At 33.8% G+C, this 16,810-nt stretch overlaps 4 protein-coding genes across 4 annotated transcripts; all 4 read left to right on the top strand.

Annotated features, from left to right (window-relative positions):
* On the top strand, positions 1 to 3,688 carry LOC122527774. Its single transcript, XM_043652266.1, has 7 exons — positions 1 to 152; positions 1,843 to 2,020; positions 2,092 to 2,501; positions 2,560 to 2,659; positions 2,724 to 2,825; positions 2,890 to 3,045; positions 3,405 to 3,688. The coding sequence occupies exons 2-7, from the start codon at positions 1,847 to 1,849 to the stop codon at positions 3,468 to 3,470; spliced, it is 1,008 nt and encodes a 335-aa protein (XP_043508201.1). The 5' UTR covers positions 1 to 152; positions 1,843 to 1,846; the 3' UTR covers positions 3,471 to 3,688.
* A 1,659-nt stretch (positions 3,689 to 5,347) lies between these two features.
* On the top strand, positions 5,348 to 11,873 carry LOC122527772. Its single transcript, XM_043652264.1, has 7 exons — positions 5,348 to 5,536; positions 5,598 to 6,004; positions 6,076 to 6,175; positions 6,240 to 6,341; positions 6,406 to 6,561; positions 10,946 to 11,101; positions 11,607 to 11,873. Exons 1-7 carry the CDS (start codon positions 5,363 to 5,365, stop codon positions 11,670 to 11,672), a joined length of 1,161 nt encoding a protein of 386 aa, XP_043508199.1. The 5' UTR covers positions 5,348 to 5,362; the 3' UTR covers positions 11,673 to 11,873.
* Positions 9,323 to 10,938, top strand: LOC122527775. The gene is made up of 5 exons (XM_043652268.1): positions 9,323 to 9,455; positions 9,533 to 9,647; positions 9,730 to 9,829; positions 10,339 to 10,458; positions 10,701 to 10,938. The coding sequence occupies exons 2-5, from the start codon at positions 9,577 to 9,579 to the stop codon at positions 10,797 to 10,799; spliced, it is 390 nt and encodes a 129-aa protein (XP_043508203.1). The 5' UTR covers positions 9,323 to 9,455; positions 9,533 to 9,576; the 3' UTR covers positions 10,800 to 10,938.
* Positions 11,874 to 13,972: 2,099 nt separating the features above from the next.
* Positions 13,973 to 15,536, top strand: LOC122527756. Its single transcript, XM_043652236.1, has 4 exons — positions 13,973 to 14,388; positions 14,936 to 15,035; positions 15,098 to 15,203; positions 15,445 to 15,536. Exons 1-4 carry the CDS (start codon positions 13,973 to 13,975, stop codon positions 15,534 to 15,536), a joined length of 714 nt encoding a protein of 237 aa, XP_043508171.1.
* The last annotated feature ends 1,274 nt before the right edge of the window (positions 15,537 to 16,810 follow it).

Genomic DNA, 16,810 nt, shown 5'->3' with positions numbered 1-16,810 from the left:
GCAAAGTATTCCGTGTCTTTGTATTAACGAAAATAAATGTCGAAAGTAATCGGACAATGTTTGGGTATAAACACGAAGTATATTAAATACAATTAAGAGAAATTTGCAAACTACTTGAGAAACCATAGGAAGTCCGTTTTTAATCGATTGACGTAAGTATGCGACAAAAATATCGATGTTTCATGATGATCTCTAATATATCGACGTATATTTGTAAAACTTACAATTTATTATAATTAATGATTTTCATAAATGAGCTTAGTAGTCAAACTGATAAACTGTATGTTTTATTAATCTCTCAATTTTATTACATAAGCACTAGAATAATATTCAATTTGTCCGACATAATTGACTTACGTGAGTTTGTCCACCAATAAATTAAAAAAAAATTCATTCATACTTATCATACTTAATTTTATTGCGATATTGAGATAATTCGCGTAATTTATAGTACGAATGTAACTTTAATTTAATTATATTTAATCATGTAATTTCAATTTTAATTTAATAATATATCCATGCTTTAATGCACGTAAATTTCGTATTTAACAAAAATAGATCTTATTACTATTGTGCGTTAGTGAGGTAACAAATGAACATATTGATCGAGTTCATACACTGAATACGGGTCGTACATATATATGTTTGGTATGACAGGACGAAAAGATGCATAATGATACGTATATTAACACGGATTTTTAATTTGTTGATGCATATTATAGTTATTATCTCTCAATATACGTCCGAGATGGTAGACCCTAATTGCGATTGATCAATGTGTCTTAGATATTGTGAATAAACTGCTAAGCATGACTAAATATATAGCTCTACTACTGCTATGAAGCTTTTACTGTATTTTATTTTTATGATTGTCCCTTTATCTCATATCCTACCAACGTATAATGCAATCAATACTTATCCTTTAGTTAGCTTACTGTGCAACAAATAACATATTGCAAATAATAACATACAAACAAATGTAATGAAAATAATTTCATTTTGCACATACCTTCTTAGCGAAGTAATTATATTTTATTTGCTCTCGAAGATATCAATTTCTCATTATTTTAATCAAGAAAAGTGTCACCGTAAATTCATATCTCCGTATCGTTTTGACATTCCGTTGGTCACTTTCTGTCAGCAGCATAAGCACTTGGACGATCGCCTTCCCCTTTTCAATTCTTTCCTTTATCTTCGATGTGTCTAACTCACAATGACACTATCGACTTCAATGCACGTTCCACTTAGGGAAAATTTCATGTCGATATCCTTTTCGTTTTTATTAAGAATCTAAACTTCCCCCTTGCTTTAGCTCGTGATAGGAAGGGTACAAAGCAATCCGGTAAGAAACTGAATATTTCCTGTCTAATCCATCTTTACGCTTCATGAATATTGAGTCTGTTAGATAATAACCCTTTACATGCGTCTTATGTACGTTACTTGTATTCATAATGCATAAAACAGCGTACTAAAACACGCCGGAAGAAATTATCGATCAATATACTGTTCTAATTGCTACACTGTGTGATGTTTTATTCAATCATTCGTACATGCGAGACAATTTCGCCTGCGATAATTTCAACGATTATTCGAAGGAATATTATTAATATAACATCTACTAATTATTCGTAGCCATATCGCGGTTCACAACAATCCGCACGTATCACTTCGTTACTAGCAGATACGTATAGTTGTTCGTGCAAGACGGATACGGTCTTCAGAAATTATGTTAAAAAAGTTGACGCCAGAGAAAGCTATTAACATTATTCGACTGAGCGTGGCTCTGACATTTTGTTGGCCACTTCGTGCGAGCAATAGCAGAACTGTGACCTTATTTTACAGAGTAATGCAAATTTTTGCAGCTATTAACATGCTCCTGTTACTCTTGCCTACATTGTACGCGACGTATTTGCGATCGGACGACGTAGAAATTGTTTCTCACTGTGTTACTCAGGCAATATGCGAGGTTCAATGTATCGTTCAATCTGTTATATGTTTCAACAAGTACGACACTCTGCAAGTAAGTTCTCATTCACTTTTTCTCGTTGCTTTTCGTGGAAAATGTTCGATGTTTTAAGAATAGAGATGCAGCGTATAATCGAGGAACTGTGGAGTTGCATCGAAGGGGCCCAACGATACGAGAGCGATATTTTTCACGAGTATCTTGAGAGAGTCAACGTGCTTTACGGCGGTTACATCGTAGCTATGTACATTATAGGGTTCGTTGGTTTGATCGGACCGTTGTTCCTTCCAATTGTTCACCTAATATTCGCTGAATATCCGTTCGACGTTAAGAATCGAACGTTAGTAAGTGCTGTCATACGTACACATCAGATCATCACTTGCCACCAAATATGCGCCCACGAATGTGTGTGTCTGTTTGGTGCTCTTCTAATTTGGTTCACCGCCGCGAGATTCGAATGTCTGATGGTGGAACTGCGGAGAACCACTGATATTGGTATGCTGGCCGCGTTCATCGAGAAACAGTTACGTTTAAAGAGGTAATGGTGATGATTTACTACATATATTTGCCAGTGTACGTGATCTTTTTTTTTTCAGATATGCGGAAGAAGTGGTCGAGTGTTTTCGTTTCATGGTCCTGTTTGTTATAGCAGCGTGCACGTTTGTCATAACTATATTTGCTATAGCAATAGTCACGGTAAGTAAGACATTTGAGCGATGGTTCTACGTACAACGAATTAATTAGTGCAATTTACAAACAGAATACACCACTGGTGGCGAAAATGCTGTTCGCAGGAATTACTGCGTCCCTGCTCATGTACATTTACATGTACGCGTGGCCGGCTGATCACATGAAAGAAATGGTAAATCGTGCATACAATGAATGTGAATGATATACTTGTCTTATGTGTCTTCTATAATTCGTAGAGTTTGAAATTTTCACAAAGTGTATACGACTTACCGTGGTACGAATATACAGCGAGGATGCAGAAGGATCTGTTGAATGTATTGGTGTACCAAAAGCCAGTGATTCTTTCCATCAATTGTCTAGTGCCGGAACTTTCTTTGCGTTACTATTGTTCAGTAAGCTAATTAGCGTTCGAGCATCGATTAAGGGAGATTTTTTGCAACAAGGATCACTCTCTAATTATTTGAGTTATCCAATAACAGTCAGTAACAATTTTGTAAGAATTTATATAAGTATATATATATTAATATTTATTAATATACAATAGATATTAATTCATTATATTCGCAGTGAAGAACTTTATGTCTTGAACATGTAAGATTTACATCTTTCTCTCTCTTTCAATTTCAATGTTTCAGCTGAAAGATTGGAGGTGATCTTATTGTTGCACAGCCTTCAACTATTACGAGCGAGTTGATAATATTGATAATATTATGTAATGAATATTGATAATAACAGGTTGATAATATTTCAGTACTTGTCGAATGCTCTCTCCTTCTGTACCGCATTACGTGCCATGCTGGAAGGGAATACAACATAGACGTGTTACATGTATATGGTCAAAATTAGTATACATTATACCATCGTTAGGATTGTTAAAATGAAAACTTATGATAGTCATGAGTAGAACTGGTAAAGTATTCCGTGTCTTTGTAACAACGAAAATAAATATCGAAAGTAATCGGACAATGTTTGAGTATAAACACGAAGTATATTAAATATACAATAAAGAGAAATTTGCAAACTACTTGAGAATCCATAGGAAGTCCGTTTTTAATCGACTGACGTAAGTATGCGACAAAAATATCGGTGTTTTCTAATATGTAGAAGTGTGTTTGTAAAACTTACAATAATTATTGTAATTAGTACTTTTCATGAATGAGCTTTGTAGTCAAACTAATAAACTGCATGTTTTATTAATCTCTTAACTCTTTCATGTAAATGTCGACTAACGAGATAATTGACTTTCGTGAATTTGTCCACCAATAAATATAGAATAACATTTAATATTTTTCTTTTCTTTTCATACTTTTCAGTTTATTGCGATATTGATCCGTGCAATGATACTAATGTAACTTTAATTTAATTATATTTAATTATATAATTTTAATTTTAATTTCGTAATGTATTTGTGTATCAATGAGTGTAAATTTGTTCGTATTTAACAAATACAAACCTTATCATACTGTTTTAGCGAGGTAATAAATGAACGTATTGATCGAATTCGTATACTGAATGCTAATTGCATATATGACCGTGAACACAAGAAAAAGGAGCATAATGATATGTATATTAAGAATACGGATTTTTAATTTGCCAGTGCACATTGTACGGATTATTATCTTTCAATAGCCGTCCGAAATGGTAGATCCTAATTGTGTTGTCGTGGATCAATGTATCTTTTTGTTAGATTTATCCTGGATAAATAGCTAAGTATGACTAAATATATAGCTCTACTTCTGCTATGAAGCTTCTACTGTATTTTATTTTCATGCTTGTCAACTCATGGATGCTCTCCCTTTACGTCATATCCTATCGCATAATGTAATCAATAGTTATCCTTTAGTCAACTTGCTGTCCAACAAATAACATGCAAACAAACGCATTGAAGATAATTTCATTTTACATACCTTCTTAGCGAAGTAATTATATCTTATTTCGCTTGATTTCGGAGATGTCAGTTTCTCATTATTTTAATCAAGAAAAATGTCACCGTAAAATCATATTTTCGTGTCGTTTTGACATTCCGTTGGTCACTTTCTGTCAGTAGCATAAGCACTTGGACGATCGCCTCTCCGTTTTCAATTCTTTCCTTTATCTTCGATGTGTCTAACTCACAATGATACTACCGACTTCAATGCACGTTCCACTTGGGGAAAATTTCATGTCGATATCCTTTTCGTTTTGATTAAGAATCTAAACTTCCCCCTTGCTTTAGCTCGTGATAGGAAGGGTAAAAAGCAATCCGGTAAGAAACTGAATATTTCCTGTCCAATCCACCTTTATGCTTCATGAATATTGAGTCTGTTAGATAATAACCCTTTACATGCGTCTTATGTACGTTACTTGTATTCATAATGCATAAAACAGCATACTAAAACACGCCGGAAGAAATTACCGATCAATATACTGTTCTAATTGCTACACTGTGTGATGTTTTATTCAATCATTCGTACATGCGAGACAATTTCGCCTGTGATAATTTCTACAATTACTCGTAACAGTATCGTTGTTCGCAACAGTCTGCGCGTATCACTTTGTTGCTTCATCGGAGTCGTATAACACGTACAAGACGAACGATCATTAGAAATTATGTTAAAAAAATTGACGCCAGAGAAAGCTATTAATATTATACGGCTGAGCGTGGCTCTGACATTTTGTTGGCCGCTTCGTGCGAGCAATAGCAGAACTATGATCTTTAGTTACAAAGCGATGCAAATTTGTACGGTTATTAACATATCCTTGTTACTTTTGCCCACATTGTACGCGATGTATTTGCGATCGGACGACATGGAAGTTGTCTCTCACTGTGTTACTCAGGCGTTGTGCGAGATTCAATGTATCGTTCAAACTATTATATGTTTCAGCAAGCACGACACTCTACAAGTAAGTAATCACTCACTTTATCTCGTGGCTTTTCGTTCGATTCTTTAAGAATTGATTGCAGCGTATACTCGAAGAGCTGTGGAGTTGCATCGGGAAGGCCCAAGAACACGAGAAGGAAATTTATCACGTGTATCTTGCGAGATGCAATGTGTTTTACAGCAGTTACATCGCTGCCACGTATGCAACAGTAGCTGTCGGTTTGATCGGACCCTTGTTTCTTCCAATTGTTCAAATGATATTCGCTGAATATCCGTTTAACGTCAATCGTACGTTAGTAATTGCTGTCGTGCGTGCACATCAAATTATCACCGGCCACCAAATTTGCGCACACATATGCATGTGCCTGTTCGGAGGGCTTCTAATTTGGTTCGCCGCCGCGAGATACGAATGTCTGATGGTGGAACTGCAGAGAACCACGGATATTCACATGCTGATCGTGTGCATCGAGAAACAATTACGTTTAAAGAGGTGATAGTGATGGTTTACTACATATATTTGTCAGTGTACGTGATCGTTTATTTTTTTTTTTTTTTTTTCAGATACGCGGAAGATGTGGTCGAGTGTTTCCGTTTCATGGTCCTGTTTGTCATAGCTGCGTGCACGTTTGTCATAACCGTATGTGCCATAACAATAGTCACGGTAAGTAAGACACTTGAGTGACGATTCTGCGTACAATGAATTAATTAGTGCAATTTACGAACAGAATACACCATTGGTGGCAAAAATACTGTTCACAGGAATCACTGTGTCCCTGCTCATGTACATTTACATGTACGCGTGGCCGGCTGATCACATGAAAGAGATGGTAAATCGTCGATACAATGAATGTGAGTGATATACTTGTCTTATCAGTCTTCTATAATTCGCAGAGCTTGAAATTTTCGCAAAGTGTGTACGATTTACCGTGGTACGAACATACAGCGAGGATGCAGAAGAATCTGCTGAATGTCTTGGCATACCAGAAGCCAGTGGTTCTCTCCATCAACTGTCTAGTACCGGAGCTTTCTTTGCGCTACTATTGCTCGGTAAGCTGATTTAACCTTCGAGCGTTGATTAAGGAATTTTTTGCATCAAGGATCACTCTCTAATTATTCGAGTTATCCAATGACAATTTTAAAGACAGTTCTGCAAATTTTGTATAAGTAGATATTAATTTATGTTCAACTTACGTTCGTGGTGACAAACTTTTTGTCCATCTTGAACATGTGAGACTTGTATCTTTCTTTTTCTTTCAATTGAAACATTAGGGGTGATCTTATTGTTGCACAGGCTTTAACGAGCAAGTTGACAGAGTAAAATCAATTACAATACTACAACAACAATTACAATAATAAATGTTGATAATATTTCAGTACTTGTCGAACGCTCTCTCCTTTTGTACCGCTTTGCGTGCCATGCTAGAAGAGCCAACATAGAAGCATTCATTTATTATTACAATTATACAGTAAATAGTTATTATTGGTGAACGAAATATATTATGATAATTATTAATAATGATTATAAAATGCCTTTGTACAAATGAAACGAACATAGTAGAATTTAAACAAAGTTTGGATATGAAGTATAGTGATTGATGAGAAGGTAAGAAAAATTTTAATATAGCCGAAAATTGTCAGAAACTGGATCAACATAAGTAAATGGACATAAACATATAAAATCTTATAAAATCTTTTACCTTTGTCTTTAAAATAACGACGATGTGATATTTTTTCCATAATATTTCTGCTTTTGAACTTGAACGAATTTATTTCCTCTTTTCTTGTTTCTTTCGCTTCTTCTGACTCTTCTTTTTGCACTATCACTTCTCTACTTACTTTCTCACAACTGAATTAACTTTAAAAAATATGTCGAATTCACCCGTTTTCGATTTTATGTAAAATGTAACACAAACCTATTGTCCGAGTAGAATTTATACGAAATTGACCATATTCGTGTGGCCAAATGTTTTCTTTTTGTTTTTCTAATTACAATTGGACTGAATTTATCACAAGACGATATTTTCTAAATTCAGAACGTTTCTGCAGCTGCAATCACGACATATTATGAGACGGCCTGACAATTTTATGTACGAACGCATGTGACAACGTTCAATTAAAATCAAATTTAAAAATTATACATATTCTTATATGTAGTGAAATTATTGCAAAACTATGTGATATTCCTTTTTTCCTTAGTAGTTTCCATTATTTTAATTAAGTGTTGATAGAAAATACTTTAGAATATCAAGCCCCTTCTTGCATTCAACAGTATCGGTGATCAATAATTAATCTTCTTTGACCGACTTGCGTCACAAGAATCTGATAAAAGATCATCCGGTGCAGACATTCGGTACGAAACAAGGTTAAAAGAAATGTGTATCGTCGATAACGATTGCAATACTGCATTACGTTCTTCCTGCTTTTTCATTTCACAGTTTCTCGTAATAATATTGCGTGCAAGCTACTCTGTCATTAACCGATTGAATAGCTACATTACTTAATTATTCACATAGAATAATAATTCAAAATTTCCTACTGTACGCGCCACCCTCGCTAAATATCGACTCTCGTTGCGTGACGACTTCTTTTTGCATTTTTCGTTCTACTTCGTAACGTATTCCGTCAATGTATAATACAACGCATAATTATCGTCAGTTCCTGGTGCAACAAATGGCATGCAGATAATCAATAGCTATCCGAGACCGTTGTAGCCATTTCGCAAGGGCAATGTTATTCAGTTGCTTTTGCGCCAATGTGATGGTGCTCTATACAGTGGATGAATCTTTCCGCTCGAGCACGTGAATCACATCTCATTTCGTTTCATTCGCAGTTTCTCTCGATTTTTATCAAACGAAATGACGCCAGAGATGGCAATTAACATAACCCGTCTTAGCGTCGCGTTCAGCTTCTGTTGGCCAGTTCCTGCCAGCAGCAGCAGAGGCCGAGTTCTTTTTAGGAAAATTGTGTTAGTCGTTACCACTATCAGCGGTTTCATGTTAGTTTCCCTTTTGATGTACGGGGCTTACGTGCACTTTGGCGATCTGATTCTCACTTCCAAATGCGTGTGTTTGACGATGTGTGTGAGTCAGTTTGTCATGCAGACAATCATCTGTTTAGTGAAGTACGAGACACTGCAAGTAAGTTTTCCCTTAGAGATTACGCACAGAAGTTTCCAACAGTGTTTGGTGGAAATTTTTTAGAAATATTGTTACATGTGAGTGTTTATTGAAATTTGATTAGGTCTTTACTATGACATTACACACGTGATTACTGTGATTATGTATTGGTGCAATTTTATGCTTTTACGTAATGCTTGAAGAAATTGTTGTTCCTCTTTGAAGTCTTAATATGTTTCGAATTACTCACCGGAGGTGTACATTTTATAATTTGTTTCAAAGGTCGCCATTTACGCCATTTTGACAAAATTACAACATAAAATTGAACATCTACACCAAGAATAGAAATTTAGTCTATTTATTATCAAAGAATTTATTATAAAAGAATTTGCAAATTTGACTAATCATCTTTTCGTTTTAATTCTTTACTACTGTGTCCATTCGGCACCAAGGAACAAATGAAGTTGCGGAAAAATAAAAAGAAAATAAATTAAATTACGTTTTTAAAAGTGTGAATTTGCACAAAGAACTGCAGTGCACTCACAATGTATTCAGAAAAAAATTTCTACAAATATCCGAATCACTGTATGGACTTTTTAATTATTTGCAGCATGTGGTCGACGAGCTTATGACTTATGTCAAACAAGCGCAACAATACGAAAGGGATATTTTCTGCATGTACATAGACAAATGCAATAGGTTTTACGGAGGATACGTAGCTGTCGTGTATACGACTTTGATTGCTTTTCTGCTGGGACCTTTGGTCGTGCCAGTTCCATTTCCATTGGACGCGGAATATCCATTCAGTGTTAATTATACACCAGTGTATGTTATCCTATATTTTCATCAAGCTTTCATTTGCTTTCAATGTGCTGGACATACATGCATAAGCTTGTTTGCAGCGCTTCTACTTTTCTTCACGGTCGCGAGATTCGAATGTCTGGCTATGGAGTTCGAAAAGAGCAGGAATATTGATATGCTGATAGTTTGCATTAAGAAACAGTTGTATTTGAGAAGGTATGAACACATTTTACAACGGCACGACGTAAACATGAACGACTGCATTCCTGTTAGATACAAAATCTCTAATTTCCCTCAGATACGCGGAAGATGTGATCAGTTGCTTCCGCTTTGTAGTATTTTATGCTATAATAGTAAGCACGTGCGGACTAACTTTTTGCGGCATTATATTTCTTATGGTAAGTTACGAGTATTTCTTAGAAATACCGTAGACAGTTCAAGCATTTATTTAAAAAAAATTGTTCAAGATATTGAGATGCACTTTGAACCTGATCATAAAAGGAACACGTTTTAGGGTTTTCCTTTACCTTTCATTTCGATTTCTTTGATATAAACTTTATTTAACATTAGAGTCGTTGGAATTACAAAATCAGATTATTAGTTATATAATTGTAATAGTTAAATTTGACATGCAATAAAAAATCGGGTGTTAGATTTTGAGTAACACATATCTCGTCTCATTGTACTTATAAAATGTACATTTAAAAATGTTTTAATTTTTTATTTTGACTAGAATTTGACTCATACTTCCTGTGGGAAAAAGCGAAATGCATTGAACGAAACTTAAAAAAAAAATAAATAAAAATAAGAATATTCTCAATATCTTCAATATTTTTTTTTTACAAAATTTTTTTAACGTTCAAGTCGTTCATTTCTTCTGTCATAATTCAGTATAACAAATTCATAGTGTAATTTACGCAAACAGAATCTGTCAATGACTGTGAAGCTGCAGTTCGTAACCATATGTATGACAGGACTCGTGGAAATGTACATGTTCGCATGGCCAGCTGATCACATTAAAGATATGGTAAATCTTTATGCATGATTTTTCTATATATTAATTTAACAATGAAAATGTCATATCAGAATAAAAATGTCTTTAACGCTAGGATTACCGACGATTAAAGAATTAAATTTTGAAGATGTTAAAATATTGAAAAATAGAAAAACTTACAATACACAGAAGCTTTTATTAATATTACGAAAAATTATTTAAATCACCAAAAATACACTGTTTCACATCTGCTATGTAATTTCTGTCACGAATAGTTCAAAATCCTGACATGGACGTTCACATCTCTAGGAATCTCTTTGAAACAAAAATTAAGAAAGTATCTATCTAACAAGAGAAGGTTAAGGATGAAATGAAGAATTTAGAACATCATGGATCAAGAAGTCGTCCAAAATTCAAAAGAAATTTTTCTCTGTATTTCTGTTTCTCTTCGGGAATATATGATAATTTCATAAAAATGTTCATTTTGTTCTGATCAAGCATAACCTTCTGTAATTTTCAGAGCGAAAAGGTTTCGCGAAGTGGATACAACGGGAAATGGTACGAAACGACGTTAGAAATGCAAAAGTGTCTGCTAAACGTGTTGGTATATCAAGAACCGGTCATTTTCTCCATCAATTGCGTAGTGCCAGAGTTTTCTTTGCCTTACTATTGTTCGGTAAGTCAAAGTGTCTATATCGATTGATTATTCAATCATCAAATGGCATTGTTAGATTATCGATCGAGTAATTTATGTCAGATCAGCAAAATTTTTTGCACTTAATCTAACGTTATATTTTTTAGTCTTTCTCACACAGATTAATAATGAAATTGAAAATTTCAAAATTAATCCGCCAACAATCGTGCCGATTGTAAATGGCGATAGGTCAAAGTAAATATCAAAATTTTCATTGATATCTATTTTGCTAAATATCATTTAAAAATGGTTAAAATATAATGACAGAAATATATATATATATATATATATTTTATAATTATTAGACTGTGGATTTTTTTGCAAGTATAGCCACAGTCCAATAATTATATTGTACTGCGTTAGGTTGGGTTAAATTGATCTAATATTGAACAGAGGATAAAAATAACGTGAATCTTAAATTATTATACTTAATGCCATTGATACCAATTACAATTTAAATGTAACATATTTATACATAATATTTCAGTACCTCTCCAATGCTTTCTCCATTTTCACGACTTTGCGTATCGCGTTAGAGGGTAACTCGGTATGAACATGTGATTCCAACTGTCTTTCTGGACCCGTGAAACGAATTCCTTGCGGCAATCACGATGAGAAATATTTATTGCGACAGCCTTGATAGTAACGAATACAGTCCCTATAACACTAGAAAAGTATAAGCCTTGTTGTATTAATAAAAATAAATATATATGAAACGTTTAATAGCTATAAATTTCTTGCCAGGTTCAATCACTGCACATTCACACGCGTTCATATTCACAATCAGCCTCACTTTAAACGATATTGTTCGTGATTGCATTAGGCGTTTAATAATGTAGCTTTCAAATGAGTTGTAATTCTTCATTTTCAAGATACAGACGACACTCGTATTTCCAAATGACACTACTAATCACGAACACTGAACTCGAAAGAAATGAATACAGTGTGAAATTCTGTTCTGAATCAACGGAACAGCTATCTCACACTGTACGCACGAATACCCGCGAGATGACTATCGTACGACCGACTGACTGCATGATTATAAAGCAGTACGATCCACCATATATGTACATATATCTATATACACTACATCCCTTCCCGAAAGAAGATCTCTCCCTACTTTTGCATGACGTGTTAATGAAATGTAATTTCTGTTACGTAATACTTTCCCTTTGCGCCTGTCTAATACGGCGTACCGCCGGAATATATATGTATAATGCAACTTATAATTGTTGCCGAGCGAAGTAAGTTAGCAACTGTACGTAGCAGTGCCGCGAGAAGTTGCTAATCGTTACATTACTTCCAAATAGGGTCGCGTATTCATTTATTAATTTGCCCGTGTGTATAGACAATTTTTCACCGACAACATTCGTGATTATGTAGTTATAAGTTCAAAGAAGTCTAATAATTTCCTGGATTCGAAGAATCCTCCGACAGATCTCTCTTAATACATCAATTAAATCGTGTTTAGCGTAATTAAGCGATAAACGATATCTATAGAAATCATGTTGAAACGTGCAACGCCGGAGAAAGTGATTCATTTTACTTGGCTTTTCGTAGCGGTGACCTTCTGTTGGCCGAGTCCTAGCAACAGCAGCAAGAGCCAACACTTTCGTCTGTCAGTCATGCAAATCATTAGTATCATTCACGCTATTCTCCTGATCGTGCCATCAATATACTCGGTGTTCGTGTACATATCAATCAACGATATGATGCGCTTTTATAGGTGCTTGATTCAGTTAATAGCTTGCATTCAAATTGTCGTTCAAACTAGTATATGCTTTATAAAACACGACACTTTGCAAGTAAGTGGTTCTTTTTTGGCTTCATCCTTTGATATTTGATTCACATAAAGATCGATTTTATTCATTCGAACACGGAATGGTTACGAAACGATTCTGTTCAGACAGATATTATTGCTATTATTATTATATATATTATTATATATAAAAAAATACACGATATGTATGTATGTACAATCCTGTCCATAAATCAACGAACACTTAATAAACTATGGTTACCATTTATGTTAGAAATAACCATTTACGATTGCGAAAACAATATCCTAATTTTATTATTGTTTAAATTCTTGAAATAATTTGTATTTGTATTGAACTAATTTACAGGTTTTCAAAGTATGTTTTGGATTGTTTTTTTTTTTTTTTCATAAATATAAAGTACACAATACTGCATGCGATCAAGTATTGTTCCTTTTCTTAAAGTTTATTTAATTTTTCTTTAATTATTATTATTTTAATTATATGGATCCCATTTATTCGTTTAAATTATTTATTATAATTTAGATATTTCCGTAAATTAATATAATAAAATTAAAACTGTATATAATAAATTGTATAGTGCGAGAAAATTATATTTCGTAATCCTCATCTGCCCCATCAGTTTAGCACGTGTTTTTATATAAAATGTTATATTTTTTGAACATACAACGCATGCATATCCTGTAACATACAGGATGAATTATCTAAATTTATTACAACGTTAGACAAAACTGGAGAAAATAATATCACGATATAAAATTGGCTTATACGTGATTTATAGTTGATAGTATTTTATACGCAATTCAATATCGGAATTTACTCTATTTATTGCGAATAAATGAACTGACAAATAACTTACTTATTCGCAAGTAATAATTAATAAAGTTGTAAGCAATAACTTACTTTTTCGTTGTAGATGTTAATTTTTTTACCATTGTGTTAACTGAGTTGGAAAAATGACGGACAGATGAGGATTAATGTCGCAATAATCACTTTGTTCGAAACGAGCAAGTGTCCAGTGACTTATGGACGGGTGTGTAATTAAAAGATTAAGAAGGTGTTTGACGTGTAAAATATGTTACAGCATATCATCGAAGAAATGATATCCTGCGTCAACGAGGCGAAAGAATACGAGAGAGATATCTTCGATCTGTATATAGCAAAATGCTATTCTGTCTATGGTGGTTATGTGACAACTCTGTACTTACTATTTAGTTTTGTTGTCGTCGGAGCTTTCTTTTTGCCAATTCCACACCCATTAAGTGTGGTATATCCGTTTCGCAACGATTACATACCGGTAAATTTTATCCTATACTTGCATCATACTGCCATTTGCTGTCAAGGCGTCGGACATTTTAGCATGTGCGTGTTCGCCGCGCTTTTAATGTGGTTCACAGTCGCGAGGTTCGACTGCTTGACAATCGAACTCGAGAGAACTACGAACGTTCGCACGCTGATCACTTGCGTTAAGAAACAGCTACATTTAAATAGGTAAAAATACTATCTTATAATAATTGTTATATATAACATTTGCTGATAATTAATCACATATCAAATATGAAATTTGTCGGAGAAATTAAAACGGAAGGAATAGGACAAAGTTTACAATACAAAAAATAATACAAATTATTTATACATCTATAGAGCTTTATATGATATTATATAATATTATATAGCGCAATAATAATATATAATATTTGCACGATAAAGCTTTATATATCTTATGAAAAATAAATATTGAGATCTCTAAGAATGTTTTTACTGTATTACATAGAATCAGTTTTTTTATTGAATATGAAAAAGAAAAGAAAATGAACGTTTGCTTTTAAGAAATTAACAAGTGAAATTTCGCCAAAAATGTAAAGGAGATGACAATTAATACTTAAATTAAGTATATCTATGAAATTGTAAATTCAAAAAATTTCCACGAAAAACTTCGAAGAATTTGGTCGTTTCGACCAACCCTGATAGTTCTAGCGTGAAATAAATGCAATTAAATTACAAACTTTATTGTAAGTGATATTTTTCTTTTGTCTAGATACGCGGAAGAAGTAATTGACTGCTTTCGCTTTATGGTATTTTATATTTTAGCAATATCAACGTGTATACTGGCTGGAAGTGGTATTCTACTGATCACAGTAAGTGAAATTTGCAACGTTTAGCGTGTACTACAAACAAATGACCTATAATTTATAAACAGGACGCCCCGATGATAGCGAAAGTGAAGTTTGTTGCTATCAGCATCATGTTCCTCTTTTACGTATACATGTACGCCTGGCCAGCTGATCATATTCAAGATGTGGCAAGTATTTATATGCAATTATTTATATAAATGAAATAGATTACATCGTTAAAAAAATATATAAATAAATTCAAAAGAGATATTACAATGGAACACAGAAGAAAGTTTAAACACGAGGAGATACATAATTTTATAGATTAAAAGTAAAGAGCTTCATATGATATTATATATAGATAATACATATAAAGCTCTTAAAACAAAAACAGATTTTGTTACAATAACAAACGATTTTGTGTAATTTCCAGAGTTTGAACGTTTCAAGAAGCACGTACAATATGAAATGGTACGATCATTCTTTAGAACTACAAAAGCAGATACTAGTCATACTGGGTTATAAGAAACCAATAAAGCTTTCAATTCCTTGCTTTATGCCGGAGCTTACCTTACGCTTTTTTTGTTCGGTAAGGGAACTTAATGTCACGAATATCGATCGTGATGGTGAATAGACTATCGACATTTATGTAAAAACATATCTCACTTATTGTTACACTAATTATTACATTCCTGTCTATTCATATCTGCGTATTTATATTTGACATTAAGCGTCTACATGTACCACAGTGTGACGATGAATGAATTAACCTGTTAATCAGGTCGTCTCTGAATAAAAACATCTATGATTATAATAACTTGTTTCATTTTGCTCGCTATTGGATCTCGCTAATGTCAATACAGTGATTTATTAATTAAATTTAATTAAATTGAATGGGAGACTCCACTGTAATATGTTCAAGCACCAATTCGAGCGACGCGATTATTAAGCTGCCCTGATTAACAAGTTAATCAAAAACACCATAAATAAATAACGAATTGATGTCGTTTCAGTTCGTATCCAATGCCATCTCCTTTTGTACCGCTTTGCGTGCCATGGTACAAGACGAGCCAGAATAAATGTGTTCCAGGTGTGCAATAGTCGAGATATTAGAAAACGCAAAGTGATTCACGAGCAAAGTTTACAGCTGCATCAATGAAAATTAATATGTACGAAAAACTTTTCTAGAATGTACACGAACGAGAAACGAGCATTGCTAGAATGTTACGTTAGATATAGTAAAAGTTGCACTATCTGTAACTACTCATCGTATAGTTATTATTTGCCATAGTTGCTGTTTCCTGGGCGTCGATGATACACAAGGGGATGCGGTTCAAAAAATATTTTTTGCAACGACACTATCAAAACCGAATCCAGATTCGTCTTAACACTTAAATGCACACCGTCGTAATTCTAACTTAATTCTAACTCTATGACTTGAAAAGGAAGAAACTATGCATAAACGATTAACACAGTTGAAACAGTCTAGAAAAATAAATTTTTCTTCTTTTATGTCTTTGATATCGATGCGACCCAAAACACGTTACTAATATGTTGTTATAAACTCGAGAGCACGTTTGATACAATAAAGGAAGCTTTCCTAAAATGTCTTTTTAAACTGGGGAACTGTAGTTCCTGTTCACGTTAAAAGAAATGTGTATCGACAGACGTTCTATAGATTTACACTGATACTACGTTTGTACTGACACTTCGTTTCCGCTGTAGCCTCTCATCGAATAATGAGCGAGAGCTATTGCGTGCGGAAACTGGACATATGCAGTATGAATATTAACCCCGCC

The sequence above is a fragment of the Frieseomelitta varia genome, unplaced genomic scaffold, assembly GCF_011392965.1.
Source record: "Frieseomelitta varia isolate USP_RPSP 00005682 unplaced genomic scaffold, Fvar_1.2 scaffold_231, whole genome shotgun sequence".
NCBI classification, from domain to species: Eukaryota; Metazoa; Arthropoda; class Insecta; order Hymenoptera; family Apidae; genus Frieseomelitta; species Frieseomelitta varia.
Note: the sequence above shows the minus strand (reverse complement) of the source record. Positions and strands in the feature narration are given on the sequence as shown.

Coding starts and splice junctions, on each gene's coding strand:
- LOC122527774 (XM_043652266.1), top strand. CDS start 1,847: ATGCAAATTTTTGCAGCTATTAACATGCTCCTGTTACTCTTGCCTACA. Junction 2,826..2,889: donor CTGATCACATGAAAGAAATG/GTAAATCGTGCA, acceptor TATAATTCGTAG/AGTTTGAAATTTTCACAAAG. Junction 3,046..3,404: donor CTTTGCGTTACTATTGTTCA/GTAAGCTAATTA, acceptor ATAATATTTCAG/TACTTGTCGAATGCTCTCTC.
- LOC122527772 (XM_043652264.1), top strand. CDS start 5,363: ATGCAAATTTGTACGGTTATTAACATATCCTTGTTACTTTTGCCCACA. Junction 5,537..5,597: donor GCAAGCACGACACTCTACAA/GTAAGTAATCAC, acceptor AATTGATTGCAG/CGTATACTCGAAGAGCTGTG. Junction 6,342..6,405: donor CTGATCACATGAAAGAGATG/GTAAATCGTCGA, acceptor TATAATTCGCAG/AGCTTGAAATTTTCGCAAAG.
- LOC122527775 (XM_043652268.1), top strand. CDS start 9,577: ATGGAGTTCGAAAAGAGCAGGAATATTGATATGCTGATAGTTTGCATT. Junction 9,830..10,338: donor GCGGCATTATATTTCTTATG/GTAAGTTACGAG, acceptor ACAAATTCATAG/TGTAATTTACGCAAACAGAA. Junction 10,459..10,700: donor CTGATCACATTAAAGATATG/GTAAATCTTTAT, acceptor TGTCACGAATAG/TTCAAAATCCTGACATGGAC.
- LOC122527756 (XM_043652236.1), top strand. CDS start 13,973: ATGTTACAGCATATCATCGAAGAAATGATATCCTGCGTCAACGAGGCG. Junction 15,036..15,097: donor GTGGTATTCTACTGATCACA/GTAAGTGAAATT, acceptor ATTTATAAACAG/GACGCCCCGATGATAGCGAA. Junction 15,204..15,444: donor TCATATTCAAGATGTGGCAA/GTATTTATATGC, acceptor TGTAATTTCCAG/AGTTTGAACGTTTCAAGAAG.